Source organism: Culicoides brevitarsis, chromosome 3 (genome assembly GCF_036172545.1).
Source record: "Culicoides brevitarsis isolate CSIRO-B50_1 chromosome 3, AGI_CSIRO_Cbre_v1, whole genome shotgun sequence".
NCBI classification, from domain to species: domain Eukaryota; kingdom Metazoa; phylum Arthropoda; class Insecta; order Diptera; family Ceratopogonidae; genus Culicoides; species Culicoides brevitarsis.
Window position 1 is genome coordinate 24,473,898 of NC_087087.1, and position 14,770 is coordinate 24,488,667.

The following is a 14,770-nucleotide window of genomic DNA, read 5'->3' on the forward strand; positions in this document are numbered from 1 at the left end:
AAAAGTGTCGAACATCTGTTTGGATTTAAAATCAATTTTTCCTCCTCCCAACCTCTTTTTTATGGACTTAACTCTGTTAATTTTCCGGCTTAATGTAAATCATGTTAACACCTGTAAGACATTTTAACGACGAAGATTTTTTTCGGGACACCCTAAATTGTTGTGTTATGAAAAACAACAAAATTTGTTTGTAATCCAGGCAGAGAGTTAAAAATTACAAGAGATGAAGAAGAAAAGCAAAAAACAATAAAATATTGGAGTTATGACAGTTCTAAAAATAGTTAAGATTGTTAAGTATTTTAAAAGTCTAAGAGCTGAGATTTTAAGAAGTGAAGTAAAGAAAACAATAAACATTCAAATGAGATGAGTTTATTTCCCTTCGTGGATTAAAAGCATTTTAATATTTTAACTGATTTTTTTTGAATAGATAACAATTTTAGTATTCAGGCCCTTTTAATGGACAGATGTCACAAAATTAATAAAAAAAATTATAATATTCAGAAAAAATAAATTGTTTTAAATTGTCAAAAAAATAATATACCTAATAATAAATAATTTATTAATTTTATTAAATTAATTTATTTATCAATTATTAAATAAAATAATTCATTATTATTATTAAATAATATAATTTTTTAATTAATTTTTTTTATTAATTAAATTTTATTTTTTTTTTTTAATTTATTTTAAGACAATTAATTAAAAAATAAATCTTTAAAATTATTTATTTTTTAAAACATTATTTAATTTTTTTTAGCAAAATTTAATAACTTATAAGTTAATTAAATATAATTTCTTTATTATTAAAAAAAATTATTTTATATTATATTGAATAATTTGAAAATATTATTAATATCAATTAAATAATTTTTTGCTTTATGTTTTAATTTATTAAATAAAAAAAATTAATTATTAATATTAAATAATATAAATTTATTTAAACAATTTTTTTGAATTAACTTCAAATTTTATTTTTTAAAATTAATTTTAAGACAGTAAATTCAAAAATTTTAATAATTATTAAAATTATTTATTTTTTAAAAATGTTAAATTTTTTTATCAAAATTTTAAAATTATTAAAATTAAAATTTATTTAAAAAAAAAAATTATTTAAAAAGCAAAATAAATAAATTTAGCATTTATCACACATATTTTTTAACAATATTAATTAATATTTTTTCTATTTTTTTTTTCTTTTTCAGAGAAATCATCCAGATAGCCGATTACTCATTGTACGATAAACAAAAAAACCGAAGAATCACAAGAAATCAATATTGACTCTAAAAATATTATACTCGAAAAAAAATCCCAATAAAGGTCAAATAATACGTAGATTCGTGTTAATGATATATAAAAGTGTGAAAACTTACTAATATTATTTGAAAACAAAAGACCAAAAATAATAAAAAATAGAAAAAAAATTGTTGCTACTTTTTTTTTACATTAACCGTTCGTTCATTCATTCAATTTTTTTGATGTAAAAAAAAATACGATAAAATATACGCCCGTATAAATATATATATTTATAATAATAAATATAAGAGATAGATAAAAGCACACACAGGAAAAGTTTAGCCATCAACTACATATTTCATATATATGTTGTCTCTAGACGTTACTGCAACAGATTTCAGGTAAATATAATTTTTCATGTCTCTTTTTTTCGTCGTCGTCGTCGTTTGGTCAGTCAGTAAGGTGCATACACTTATTTGATAAAATGTGTACGGCAAATGCACAGAGAGAGAGACATATTTAGACAACAAGTCGTGTCTCTTGTCTTGTGCGGCGCGGTAGTATGTTGTTGGTGTAATTAAAAAATAACATGAATATTTTAATCATTAATATTATGTCGTATGAGTTTCTAGTCTAGATGGTGAAAATGATTGAATAATCGAATTGTTTGTGTGAACGAGTATTTTTTTTATAGAGCTGCATGACAGAGACTTTACAAATAAGGAAAATACGCGCTTTGATGTCGGTTGATGGTTGGTTTTTTTCCCAATATTATCTTCAATGGAAATTTTTTTTCTAATAAAAATTAAGTTTTATTTTAGTAATGATATATAACAATATTAAATTATATTGTATAAAATTATACATTATGTTTATATGAATCATTATAAAAAATAATTTTTTATCTTGTTTCATAAAATAATTGTTTTGATACAAAAATTTTTAAAAAAATTAAGATATTAAAAAAATTTATTTTAAATTCATCAAGCCTACTTATAATTTTAAAAAATATTATTTATTATTAATTTTTAATATAAATAAAATTTATTTAATCATTTATTATAATAACATCTAATAAATTATTTTGTTTAACATAATTTAATTTAATAATAAAAAAGCATTTTAAAATACCTAATTTACCTTTTTTTTTAAATGTTTCTATAATTTTTTTTTAAATATGTAAAATATACAATACAATATTTTACCATTTTTACAATAAATGTTTTATAATTTTATTTTAAAATCATATGTATATATGGGACTTAAAAAATAATTTATTTGGAAAAAAAATTTAAATTGGAAATAACAAAAATATGTAAAAAAAATAATTTAAAAAAAATTAAATTTAAATAAAAAAAATTTGAAAAATAAATAAAAATAATAAAAAATATTTAAAATTAATAAAAATATATAAAAATTAATAATATATTTTTCTAATAAAAAAATTATTATATTTTTAATTTATAATTTTATAAAACTACGATTAATTTTTAGCTTAATTTTTATATAATTTATTTTGTATTCAAAAAATAATTATTTTTCAAAATATAAAAAAATAATATAAATTTTTTTTTCCAATAAAAATTAAATTTTATTATAACAATATAAAAATAATTATAAATATATAACTTGCCCAGCTAACGGTTTCTCACAACAAAAACTTCGTCATATCATCTTTTTTTTCATTATTAAATCAAATAAATTATATTGTATACATTGATATATTTTTGCACAAAGCGAAAGACAACGATCATGTTTGTAACTTACCTACACATTTTCTACTGTTTAATAGCAATAATAATGATGATGATACTCTCGATCTGATGATGCACCGTATACACACCACACTCTCAAATAATAACGCCCAACAATCATAATACCAGTAATTTTAATGTTACTTCTTCGTTTTTTTTTTTTGCGTACTTTATATATGCAATATTAATATTCATGCATTTTGTGCCTCCGGGACAACTTGAATCGTTGATTTGTGCGCCTAGATTTGTCTTTTCCACTTGCAGAAGCCCGAAAGAGCATTTTGTAGGTGGTTCTTTGTATATTTATTTTAGAATTTCATTTAGATAAATAATAAAAAAAATTAGATTTCCCACGTGATTAAAGATAAATGGCTACCGTTTCGGAATAAATTAAGCTTCTTTTTATTTTTGTGTAAATGCACGTAAAATGGAGCAATTTTTGAGCTGCTTACAATAAAAGTCGACAATAAAGTGCATTCTTTTCACGTTTTTTTTTCACGAGAAAGAAAAAAAGTTAATCATCAACAGAACGGAATTTGCTTGCCTCGCAGAAAAGGTGATTAAAAACGCATTTATTTTAAAAGCTGCTCGTAAAAACGTCCAGATATTTACTGAATCATTAAGTGGATGAATGAAAAAAAAAATGAGGAGAAATGTAAAACGAACGAAGGAATTAAGATAACAAAAGAAGTTTTTTTTTCGGACGACATTTTTTCGTGAATATTCTTACAATTAAGATATTACTCAAAAAAAAAGGCTTAGATCGTTTCGTACTGATAAAATAAGCAAACAACTCAATCCGCGTAGTTCCAAAAAAATCATGTTTAACGCATCTGTCTAGTATGTCTTATACTGTCAGTTACAAAATATTTCAAGAAGGAAAAAAATATTTAAATATTCAAACATGATGATATTATATTCGTTATGTATGAAAAAAATGCTACTGAATAATAATAATAATTTTCTTCACTACTCCAAACACCTGTGTGTTTGAACATATCATGGACACCGAAGGCATTTAACTACTTGTATTGGTTCTGTTCAGTGTTTAATATATATTTATAAAGAAAAAAAATACAACAAATATAATATAATACACATAATAGTAGATAATCAGTATTAAATTAGATGGTTTAATCAAGATTAAATCAGTTCATTTTTTTATTATTATTATTACGGCATGCATTTATGTATTGTATATGATATATGTAGCGAACATACATAACACAAGTTCATTGATCAATTTTTTTCTTGTGTGGATCATTCCTCACTTTTATAAAAATGAGGCGGTTACAATATTGAAAATTGTTTAAGGTTTTATCCTTTTAATTTTTTTTACCGCATTTCGTAGAAAAAATGCGGTTATATTTTAATTGTTTTTTTTTTATTAAGTTTTATAAATATTTAGTATAATAATAATTTTTAATAATTATTTTTCAAACTTTAATTAAACTTAAATTAAATTAAATTAAAAATTAATTTTTTAAGGAATTTAAATCATTTTTGCCAAATGATTTTAAAATTGAACAAAATAAAAATTTTACTGCAATTAAAAAAATTTTCACTATTTTTTGTTCTCAAGTTATTGAATATCCTAAAATCCTTTTTTTTTTTTTTAAAACAGTCAATTTTTATTTGTCAGTATTTTTTATAAAATAATATTTATAGTTCAGTTCAAAGTCAATGAAAAACATCGGAAAATTTTCGCAACTATCCCTGGTCGTGACCAATACTAATTGCCTTACGTAGCGCCAAAGTTAAGTAGCAAGAGCAATCAAGCCTCTGAAAACTCAGTCTGCGACTCTGGATTTCCCGGACTACCATAATGCATCATGTCAGTGCGTAAAAAGTGTACAAAAAAACACACATTTACTTAACAAAAAATAGCAAAAAAGAAAAAAAAAATCCTAAAAATGTAAAATATTTAAAATTGAAAGTTTTAAGTTAATATATAAACCTAAAAAAAATTACTCAAGTTACAAAAAAAATTTTAATTCATAAGTAAAAACGGGTAAAAACTTTATTTTTTATTTTTTTTTTTAATTTTTAAATTAAAATTTTTTAACTTTTTTTTTATATAAAAAAAATAATTCACAAAATTTGGTAAAATTTAATTCAGATTTAATTGACTTCAGTTTGAATTAAAAATTAAAAATAATTTTTATTTTCTTTCTAAAGTTAAATTTTCCATCTCAATAGACATTAAAAATCCTAAAATCCACTAAATTAATTTTATAATTTTTTTTTTCAAAAATTTAATGAAACACTTTTAATAATTGTACCTGCCTTAAACACAAAATTGAACGACCTGTAAAAATAACCATCATATCATATACATTTTTTTTGCTGATGTCTGAAACAAACAACCACTTACCTATAGATCAAGAAAAAAAAAATCGATGGGCACGCTTATACCGTGTTAAAATGATGACGAAGCGATTTCTTTTGTTCTACATTTTTGACATCTCGGAGCACCTGCAAAAAATAATACGCTTGTTATTATTATCAATAAATGGCGGAAACGCAGAAATGCAGTCATTATCATCCTCGTTGTCTTTCAAACTATATGCAAAAAAAAAATGTATAACAATACATCAACAACAAACGCGCAATAATATATGATTATTTTTGAATTATACACGCAATGCATATAAACATACGCACCACAAGCTATTTTTGTTATTATTTTATATTTATACAACTTGTGTAATACTAGTGTTGTTACCAGTAAATATTTATTATGTAATATTTAATCATCAATCAGTTAGTTAGTTAGACATTGCATCGCGCTTGTTTTATGGCAAAAACTCGTCTTTTTGTTGATTGTTATATATATTTATTTATTATTATTTTTTTTTCATATTTTATAAACAAATGCAAGGAAAAAAACAGAAAGAAAGGCAGTGTAATAATAATCAGGAAAATTGCAATTATTTTGACATTGTAACGCAATTATTATAAAATGATATTTTTTTCATGCTTATCTTAACAATGAGATAATAATTATTAATAATATATTAAATAATAATTAATGCAAAAATTTAAAAAAAGGAAAAGCTTTTAAAATATGATTTATTCAACAATATTTTGATAATTTTATTTATTATTGAATTAATTAAGGTCGTCTTTTTATTAAAAGGACTGCCACCACTGTGGATTCAATATTTTTTATTTTAATCATTTATTTTAAGTAAAACGTTAATTATTTTTTTTTAATTTCAAAAATTTATTGAAACATAACTTTGAAAAAAAAAATATAAATTTTTATTAAAATATAAATTATTAAAAATTTTAATAAAATAACATTTTTTTTTTAATTTTTATAGATTTTGAATTTTTCAAAAATGTTTAAAAATTAAAGAAATTTAAATTTTGAAAAATAATTTTGAAAATTATAAAATAAAATTTAATAATAATTTTATAATTTTTTTTTTCATATTTAAATTTTTTATTAATAATTGTTATAAAATTTAAAATAATTTTTTAATATAAATTTTAGTATGCAAAGAAATGTGTGAAAATTATTAAAAATATTTAAAAAAAACTCTGTATAAAAAATTATTAAATTACACCTTTCTAAATGTTTTTTGTTAAAATTCATACAATAACCTCTTAAAAGACAAGACAAGCTAAATTAATAGGAAAAAAGGTAAACAATGTTAATTATTGACAACAAGATGTTTATTACAGAGCATCATTAAAAAATGCCGACGGCGCATCATCTCTCTTTCTCCTACATATTTTGTAAAGATATGAATATTATTATGATTATTATGACGCTGATGGTCGCGCGGCATACAAAAACACACGCATTTCCATCACAACACAATTATTGCATCATGAAGTTAATAACCTGATTTTTTTTCGTCGAGTATACTACCGGAATTTTTCCATTTGTTGCAGGTGCTGATGAGCAATGTGTGGTCATTCTAAGCATAAAAAGCTCTACAAAAAAGTGTTGATTAGGTTTTTGCGTTCCTTTGGAGAGTATTTATGCGTATGAAAAAGCAAAACAAATATTATGTTAAAAAAAACAACAACATATTTATAAAGTGCTATTATATTGAAATTAATTACCACTCTATTAATCATTAACACCACAGCACTCGTGGAACGGTACTTGAAGTCATCATCAACATCATATCAGATGAAGTGGATGCCTATCATATAAATATAAATTTAATAATATAATAATTAAATTAATATTAAAACAAATAAAATAATATGAGCGCGTTGTAAATATACTTACAAGTTTAGATTTATATCAAAAGCCAGTTTATTTATTGCTTTTGCGTTTTACGTAATATGTGTCTTGAAGGCTTTCAACTGGGATTTGATCTTTTAATTTGCGAAAATTGTTTTTATTTAAAAAGCAATAATATTTTGCTTTATTTGAATTTTTTCAATATATATTTTAATTTAATTGTTTAAGTTTAATTTTGTACTAAAATTTGTTCTAAACAAGTTCTAAAATTAAAATTTTATTAAATTATGCAAATTTATGTTAAATGTGTATTGTTCTAAAAACCGAAATTTGTACTAAAAATTTTTTCTAATTTGGAAATTTTAAAAAAATTGGAAAAATTTTAAAAGTTGTAAATACTATAAATTCCAAATCTAGTTCTAAAAGTTATTTTAAAAGACGTTATTTATACTAAAACTTAAAATTTGTTTTAAAAACCAACAAGTTTTTGTAGATAAGATTTGTACTAAAAATTCACAAGAGGAAATGTGTACTAAACAAATAAAATTTGTACTAAATTTTTTATAAAAGTAGCAATTCGCAACATTTTTTTTTATAAAAAACTAAAAATCTGTCTAAAAAAATCAAATTTGTACTAAAAATGTACTAAAAAATTTTAAATTTGTACTAAAAAATTAAAGTTTGTACTAAAAAATTTTAAATTTGTACTAAAAAATTAAAGTTTGTACTAAAAAATTTTAAATTTGTACTAAAAAATTAAAGTTTGTACTAAAAAATTTTAAATTTGTACTAAAAAATTTTAAATTTGTACTAAAAAATTTTAAATTTGTACTAAAAAATTATAGTTTGTACTAAAAATTTTAAATTTGTACTAAAAAATTTTTTAAATGTTAAAATTCACGCCTTTTTGATCAAAAAAACTCATAATTACGACATCTCCTAAGTGCAAAGTCATGCTTCGTCGCGCTTTCAACATCTACGAATCATCCTTGTGTGTGACATCTAGGTGGCGTTAACGTCCACTTTAACATTAAAGTACTTGTTTCATGTGCTAAAAACATTACTTCTAAGAAGAAGAAAAAAAACATGAGATAAGAAGTATATTTTTACATCCAATCACCTGATAATCCAATTCTCGTTAACTTTTTACTTTATTTCACTTATAATTACTATTCCCTTTTTGCAAACGTAATTTATGCACACAACTTTAATTTTAACTGCTTTTTAATGGTTTCGATAAAACAAATAAACAGGTGAGTGACTTTTTTTTCTGTAAAAAATTGCCAAAGTTATTGTCTGTCTTGCAAAAACAATAAAATTAAAGATATTTCGAGAGAGTATTTAAAAAATTAACAACAGACAAAAATAAATGATGATTAAAAAATTGATCTTAATATGATCTTTTTTTTTTGCTTGCCTCTCGCAACAATAATTCCCATGTGTCCTGTGTACAGCGCAAAAAAAATATTTAAAAACGAACAATGAATGAATGAAGAAAATAATTAAACAAGATACAGACTTCGATACGAAGCAAAAGATGAAGAAAAAAATGTGAAGAGAGATAAAAAAAAATGGCAAAGAAGAAGGAAAAATATAAAATAAAACAATAACCGTGGAATAATTATTATCAGTCGATCAGTCGACGCACACGGGAGAAAAAAAGAAGATGTAATAATTTTTTAATGTTTTTTCAAATACGATTTCAAATGTTATTGATATGTATGGCAAGGAATGAAGAAAAAAACGAAGAAGCTCTTAATTTGAATATTTTACGAAAGGGATCATGTCAACTAATTTGACTAAATGGAATTATCTCGTGTAGAAAGGAGGTTGGCCAGAATTTTTTGTGGATTTGGACACCTTACTGACTTAACAAAATGCATTTCCTTTTTTTTTCTTTGAACAAACTCTTTGATAAGTCTCTCTAAGTAACATAATGAATGCATACTTTATCATAAAATGTATAACATAACATGCGATGCGATTCTCTAATGGAAATTCTCTTTTTTCTCTTTTGTGTGTGAGTGTATTGTACGGAAAACATGTTTCGCGTCAAAATTTGAAATAATTAACGGTCATTATTTGAATTGACATTTAAAAATTTTTAGCTGAAAACGTCAATTTTTTTTATATAAATTTGAATTTTTCTTTAAAAATTAAAAATTTTCAAAATTTTTTGAATTAATTAAGTTTAAATTAACCGAAAAACGATATTTCAATTTTTAACGGTCATTTTTTAAATTGACATTTACAAATTTTTAGTAGAAAAATGTAAAGTTTTTAAAGAAAATCATCCCTTTTCTTCAAAAGTTAAGAGTATTTCAAATTTTCAGCCATATTAAAGCCTAAATTTGTCAAAAAAATATATTTGGTAATTTAACGGTAGTTTTTTTGAATTGACAATTAATTTTTTTTTTCTAAAAAATGTCAAGTTAAAATTTTTTTCTTAAATTTTTAGTCAATATTTTAAATAAAATTACAAAAAAAATATATTTTTTTAAATTTTTAACGGTTTTTGAACAAAAATATTTGAATTGACAGTTACGAAATTTTATTTGAATTTTTGAAATTTAATTTGAAATTTAAAAAATTTTCAAAAGTCTTAGTAACAGAACTAATTTCGCGTCTTTATTAGTTTCAAATTGTAAGAATTTTATAAAGACAAAATTTTTAATTAAAATTTGACGTTTTTCGATATTTTAAAATCAAAAATTCGTAAATGTCAATTCAAAAATTGACCGTTAAAAATTTTAAAAAATAATTTTTTTTTAATTTTTATTAGAAAAATAAATTTTTAACTAAAAATATTAAAAAATAAAATGAAATGACACCTCGCGAGACATAATTTTTCCACACCGAGTAAATGTTAAAACAAAAAACAAAAAAAAAATCAATTCAATTCAAGTCACATAATCACCACACCTGTCTTCGTTTTAATATCTCTTCTCTTTGCTGCTATCGCAGTGAAAATAATTGCATGTTGTCGTCGTCCGTGGTCTCTTCATCTCCACGCCACGCATCTTGTGCTGAATGAAATGAATGAAAACATGTCGCCCGTACACACGGGGATGGATGGAACACGGCAAAACGAGAGAAAACTTGTTGCAAAACAGGAACTAATCACACTATTTATGTACAAAATACAAATATATCGCATGATGCCATGTATGCAATGTTTTGTGAAAAGAAAAATACGACAGAAACGCGAACAATGCAATTTTTTGTTGTTATTTGTTTTGCGCGATTTTTTTTTTATTTTTTTGCTTTTGCTTCAGAGTTACAAATGCGTGTATATTTTGAATTATGTGCAAATATCAGGAACTGTAACAATTATAACTGTTATGTCAATACTTGTTATCATCTTAAATTGCCTTTCACGTATCAAGTTATTTCTTTTTTTTTCTCTCTTCTTGTGTCTTTGTTGGCTTTGCTTTGCTGCTGCTGCTGTTGTTGGCTATTTTTGCTGTCATTATTATCACACTATTGCACAAATTGCCTTTTATGATATTATTTGCATTGTAACATCTATCTTTATTTTTGCTCATTTTTATTTTTGTACGTGCATGGCTTTATTGGGCACGACAAAGTGGAGTAAAAAATATTTGCGGAAAAGGATTAGATAACAATGTCGTCACTTTTTTCTCTTCTCCGCAACATTTTAAACTTAAAAAAAAATAAAATGATAAATGTGTAAAAATAAATCATCGCTATGTCCTTGCCGACCTCTTTACTTGTTTCGTTACTTGTAAAAAAAAAATTAAAAACAATACAATCTCCCGCCATATATTTTAAAATGATGTGAAACAATTACTTTATTTGGTAATTTGATCTCATTTCCCTTTTTTTAAAGATTTTTCGATTACTTTTAAAATTAAAAAAAAATGACAAGTTACAAACAAGCCAACAACTTGCCACAGTTAATAAATAAAAATTTTATAATAATAAAATATAAAAATATTGGAATTCGATCTCTTTTTTTATTATTATTATTTCATATGATTTACATTAAAATTTTATTTGTTGAACAGGTGATTTATTGTATTGGATTATATTTTACATACGAACACAACTCTTACATAATACACATTCGGGAAGGTGATACCTTATAATTTTGTACACTTGACGTCGTTCTGTGACGTATACAATATAATAATAAAATCTACATACAATGAAATATTCAAAAAAGGAAAAATTAAAAAAAAACACACTTGCGTACCTTAAATAAAAAAGAGACTAAAGACATAAATAATACCAATCAGAAATTTTATATTGTTACCGTTTCTCGCAACTCTCTGCACATTATAACAAGCAATTACATTTTATTAAAATAAAATAGCTGCAGGTATCTCGGGACGCGAATCATCATCGATGTTCGTTCGGCATAAAAGTTAATATGAAGCAGTTACATTTTTTTTAGTAAGTAGGTAGGATGGCGCCCACACTAAAACACTACTTCTCCGACATTCACCTAATTAGATATGCATGCTGTTGTTATTATGTTTCGTTTTTTTTTATTGTTTTTGTACCTGTTACCTTTACGTTTTGAGACATAAAAGGATTTTTACGTTTTACGTGGTTGAAATGTCATATTCAATTTTGAATTAGGGAGATTTGTTTGTTTAAATTAGGGTTTTATAGCATGAGGAGTAAGGAAATGTGTGCTATAAAAATTTTAAATTAATTTTTAAAAAAATCTAAAATTGAGTTTTACACTAAAGAGCTTTAAAAATAATTTAAAAATTTCAAAAATTAATTAGATTCAGAAAATAATAAAATTAATTTAATTTTTAATTAATTTAATTATTTAATTCAAATTAAGTTTTTTTCTCTATTTTAAGTGTAAAAAATAGAATTTTTTTTTCGAATATAAAATAATAATTATTTTAAAAACCAATCTTAAATTAATTATAATGAGGTTTTCAAAATCTTGAAAAATAAAAACTTTAATTTTTATAGCATGAGGAGTCCACAAATATAAAATAAATGAAATTTTTATAACTTTTTAGAATAAATATTATGTAAATTTTTAAAAAACTGAAGAATCTAGTTCACAAAATACACATGTGCTATAAAATTTATCGAATTTTTTTTTGTTTTACAATTATTAAGGTAACTTTACATTTTTGTACTCCTCATGCTATAAATTTTTAAAATTTTCAAAAACTAAATAAATATTTAAAATAAAATTAAGAGCCTTTTAAGGAACTAAGATAAATTAAAAAACATTCACCAAAAATTTTGATTTTTGCAAATTTAAAATATTTTTATATATTGTAATTTTTATAGCATGAAGAGTATGAAAAATCAAAATTTTTTATTTTTTATAAATTGTCAAGTTTTTTTTATAAAATCTAAATAATTTAATTCTTCTCTTTAATTCTAGAATTTTATTTAATATAAAATAGAAAAAAAAAATTTTTAAGAAATTTTCAAATAAATTAAAATTTTTGTACTCCTCATGCTATAAAATTAAATAATAAATAAAAACTAAATTATTATTTGAAAAAATTTTAGAGCTTTTTATAGAGCCCAGAAAATTAAAAAAAAAATCAATGAATATTTTGATTCTCGAAAATTTACAATTTTTTTAAAAATATTTTGTAATTTTTATAGCATGAGGAGTACGAAAATGTTAAAAATTAAAAGGCAAGGAATTTAATGTTAAAAAATGTAAAACTTGCACAGTTGACCTCTCACATGACTTCCAATTAAATCAAACTTAATAATCCATATCAACAAGTCCGTACAAAATTTTTCTCTTAATGCATGTCGAAGTGAATTGTAAAAGTTATTTCATAAAAGTGATGTGAACAAAAGTGAGAAACATTTTTCAAAAAAGAAATGCCGACTACTATCTCCGAACACTTACGACACACAATAAAATTTGGATCAAATCGATATAAATCACGAGAATCATTTAAATAAATGTCATTTTATGCTTCGATATCGACTGAAGAAAAGAAGATTTGAAGAGAACGCCTTTCCGTGAGAAATGCACCTGACCAGAATTTATGCAAATTAGGTAGTTTTTTGTTTGTATCTCTTTAAGAGAAGTAGTAGAAAAAAAAAAACAAACAAAGCACGTCAAATAGTAAGTAGCGTGTAACTCCATTTTAATGTTCTAGAACGCACAACAAGTGTGAAAAAGCATACAATTACCAATGGGCAGGCGAACGAAATTTTCCGCTCAATTTATTTTTTGCATTTATTACACACTTAGTTGAACAAATAATAAATACGTAGTGAATGATTACTTCCAACAACCGGGCAGCCAACGAAAAAAAAAAATCATGGATGTTAATGCAGTGATGCATGCTTTTTTAACACACACAACGTATGGCATGTGATATGGCAAAAGCGCGTGTTTAACACCTTTAGGCGCATAATTTTACATATGATTTGCTTGTTTTCTTACCTCACCTCGTGTGTACTCGTGTGCCCGTGTTGAATTTTTAGGCATAAGTGAGTTTGATGAGGTGAGGGAATTGATTGATGGACATCTTTTGCAATGTTTTTTGTGTGGTTTCCACATTATTTACTCTTTTTTTTTGCTGCTCCAGAATAAATAAATGAATGAAATGACTTTATCGTCGTGAGAAAAATCCTCCAGCTTGCAATCCAGTTTGGATAGCGAACGGAATGACAAAGATGACATGTTGCTTATCTTTGCCATAGAGTAGAGAAGATGGAAAGAGAATGAAGATAGTGTTAAGTAATTAGACGTTTTAATGTATCATTGAGAGTTTAATTGAATCCAGTTTCAATGAGACCGATTTTTTTTGTTTTTACGTATTTTCTAACTGAATCATGATATTTTTATAAAAGTTGTTTCTGTTACCGAAACAAATGGGCTTTTAATGATAGAGTTTTCTAAAGAGTTTGTGGAATTAAAGTTCCCGCTTTTTGTCAAAAAATCTAAATAATGCGAGATTTCTCATCAAAATTTGCTTTAACAAGATTACGAGTCCTTCCTGGATTCCTAGGTTTTCTGAAGGGATTGAGCGATGAGCGTAAGGTTGTCAGTTCGAGACTCGAAATCATGAAAAACTTTTCTGACTCCAATCGTGCTTAAAATTTATTTATTCATAACAGCATTGTAGTTGAAGGAAAAAGCATTAAGCTTAAAAAACCTCATCTTTTCTTACACATTTTAATTTTGTTGGTCGTGCGCCATTTAATCCGTTGCCATTGAATATATCACAGTCCTCCCTCAGGCCCAGGTGAAGTGTTTTATTTGGTTAGAGTGATCACAGGATGAAACAAGAAGCATGAAACGAAAAATAAAAAACGAGAAACACACAGGGATTAGGCCCATTCTGATTAAAAATTTCTCCCTCACCAGTAAGGTGCAAAGAGTAGCTTCAATTTCTTCTTAAAGCTAATCTTTGGTAATTCAATGTCACTCATATTTATCACAGGTTGAATTATTGAGATCTTCTAGAAACCCTTTGGGACCTTCTGGGAGAGCTGAGTGAATTTTGAGGACGCCTTATTGTGTTGACAGGTAAAAAGCTAAGACCCATTCCTCGGCTTTTACTGACCCAGTGGGATGAAATAACGTTTTTTAGACCCTGGGGTC

The 14,770-nt window shown here is 23.9% G+C and overlaps 2 protein-coding genes across 3 annotated transcripts in view; one reads left to right on the top strand and one right to left on the bottom strand.

Moving 5' to 3' along the window:
• Window positions 1-14,770, bottom strand: part of LOC134836030 (cytochrome c oxidase subunit 6A2, mitochondrial) — a 351,497-nt gene that overhangs the window by 173,070 nt on the left and 163,657 nt on the right. The window lies entirely within an intron of this gene.
• The window catches only part of LOC134836020 (transcription factor Sox-5), a 107,553-nt gene that overhangs the window by 12,078 nt on the left and 80,705 nt on the right, over window positions 1-14,770 (top strand). The window contains exon 2 of one of the 2 annotated variants that reach the window (XM_063851136.1): window positions 1,203-1,634. The exons of the other annotated variant lie outside the window; for it this stretch is intronic. Within the exon in view, the coding sequence (XP_063707206.1) occupies window positions 1,600-1,634 (35 nt within the window). The 5' untranslated portion in view covers window positions 1,203-1,599. The remainder of the gene's footprint in view (window positions 1-1,202; window positions 1,635-14,770) is intronic. 2 annotated transcript variants of the gene reach the window in all.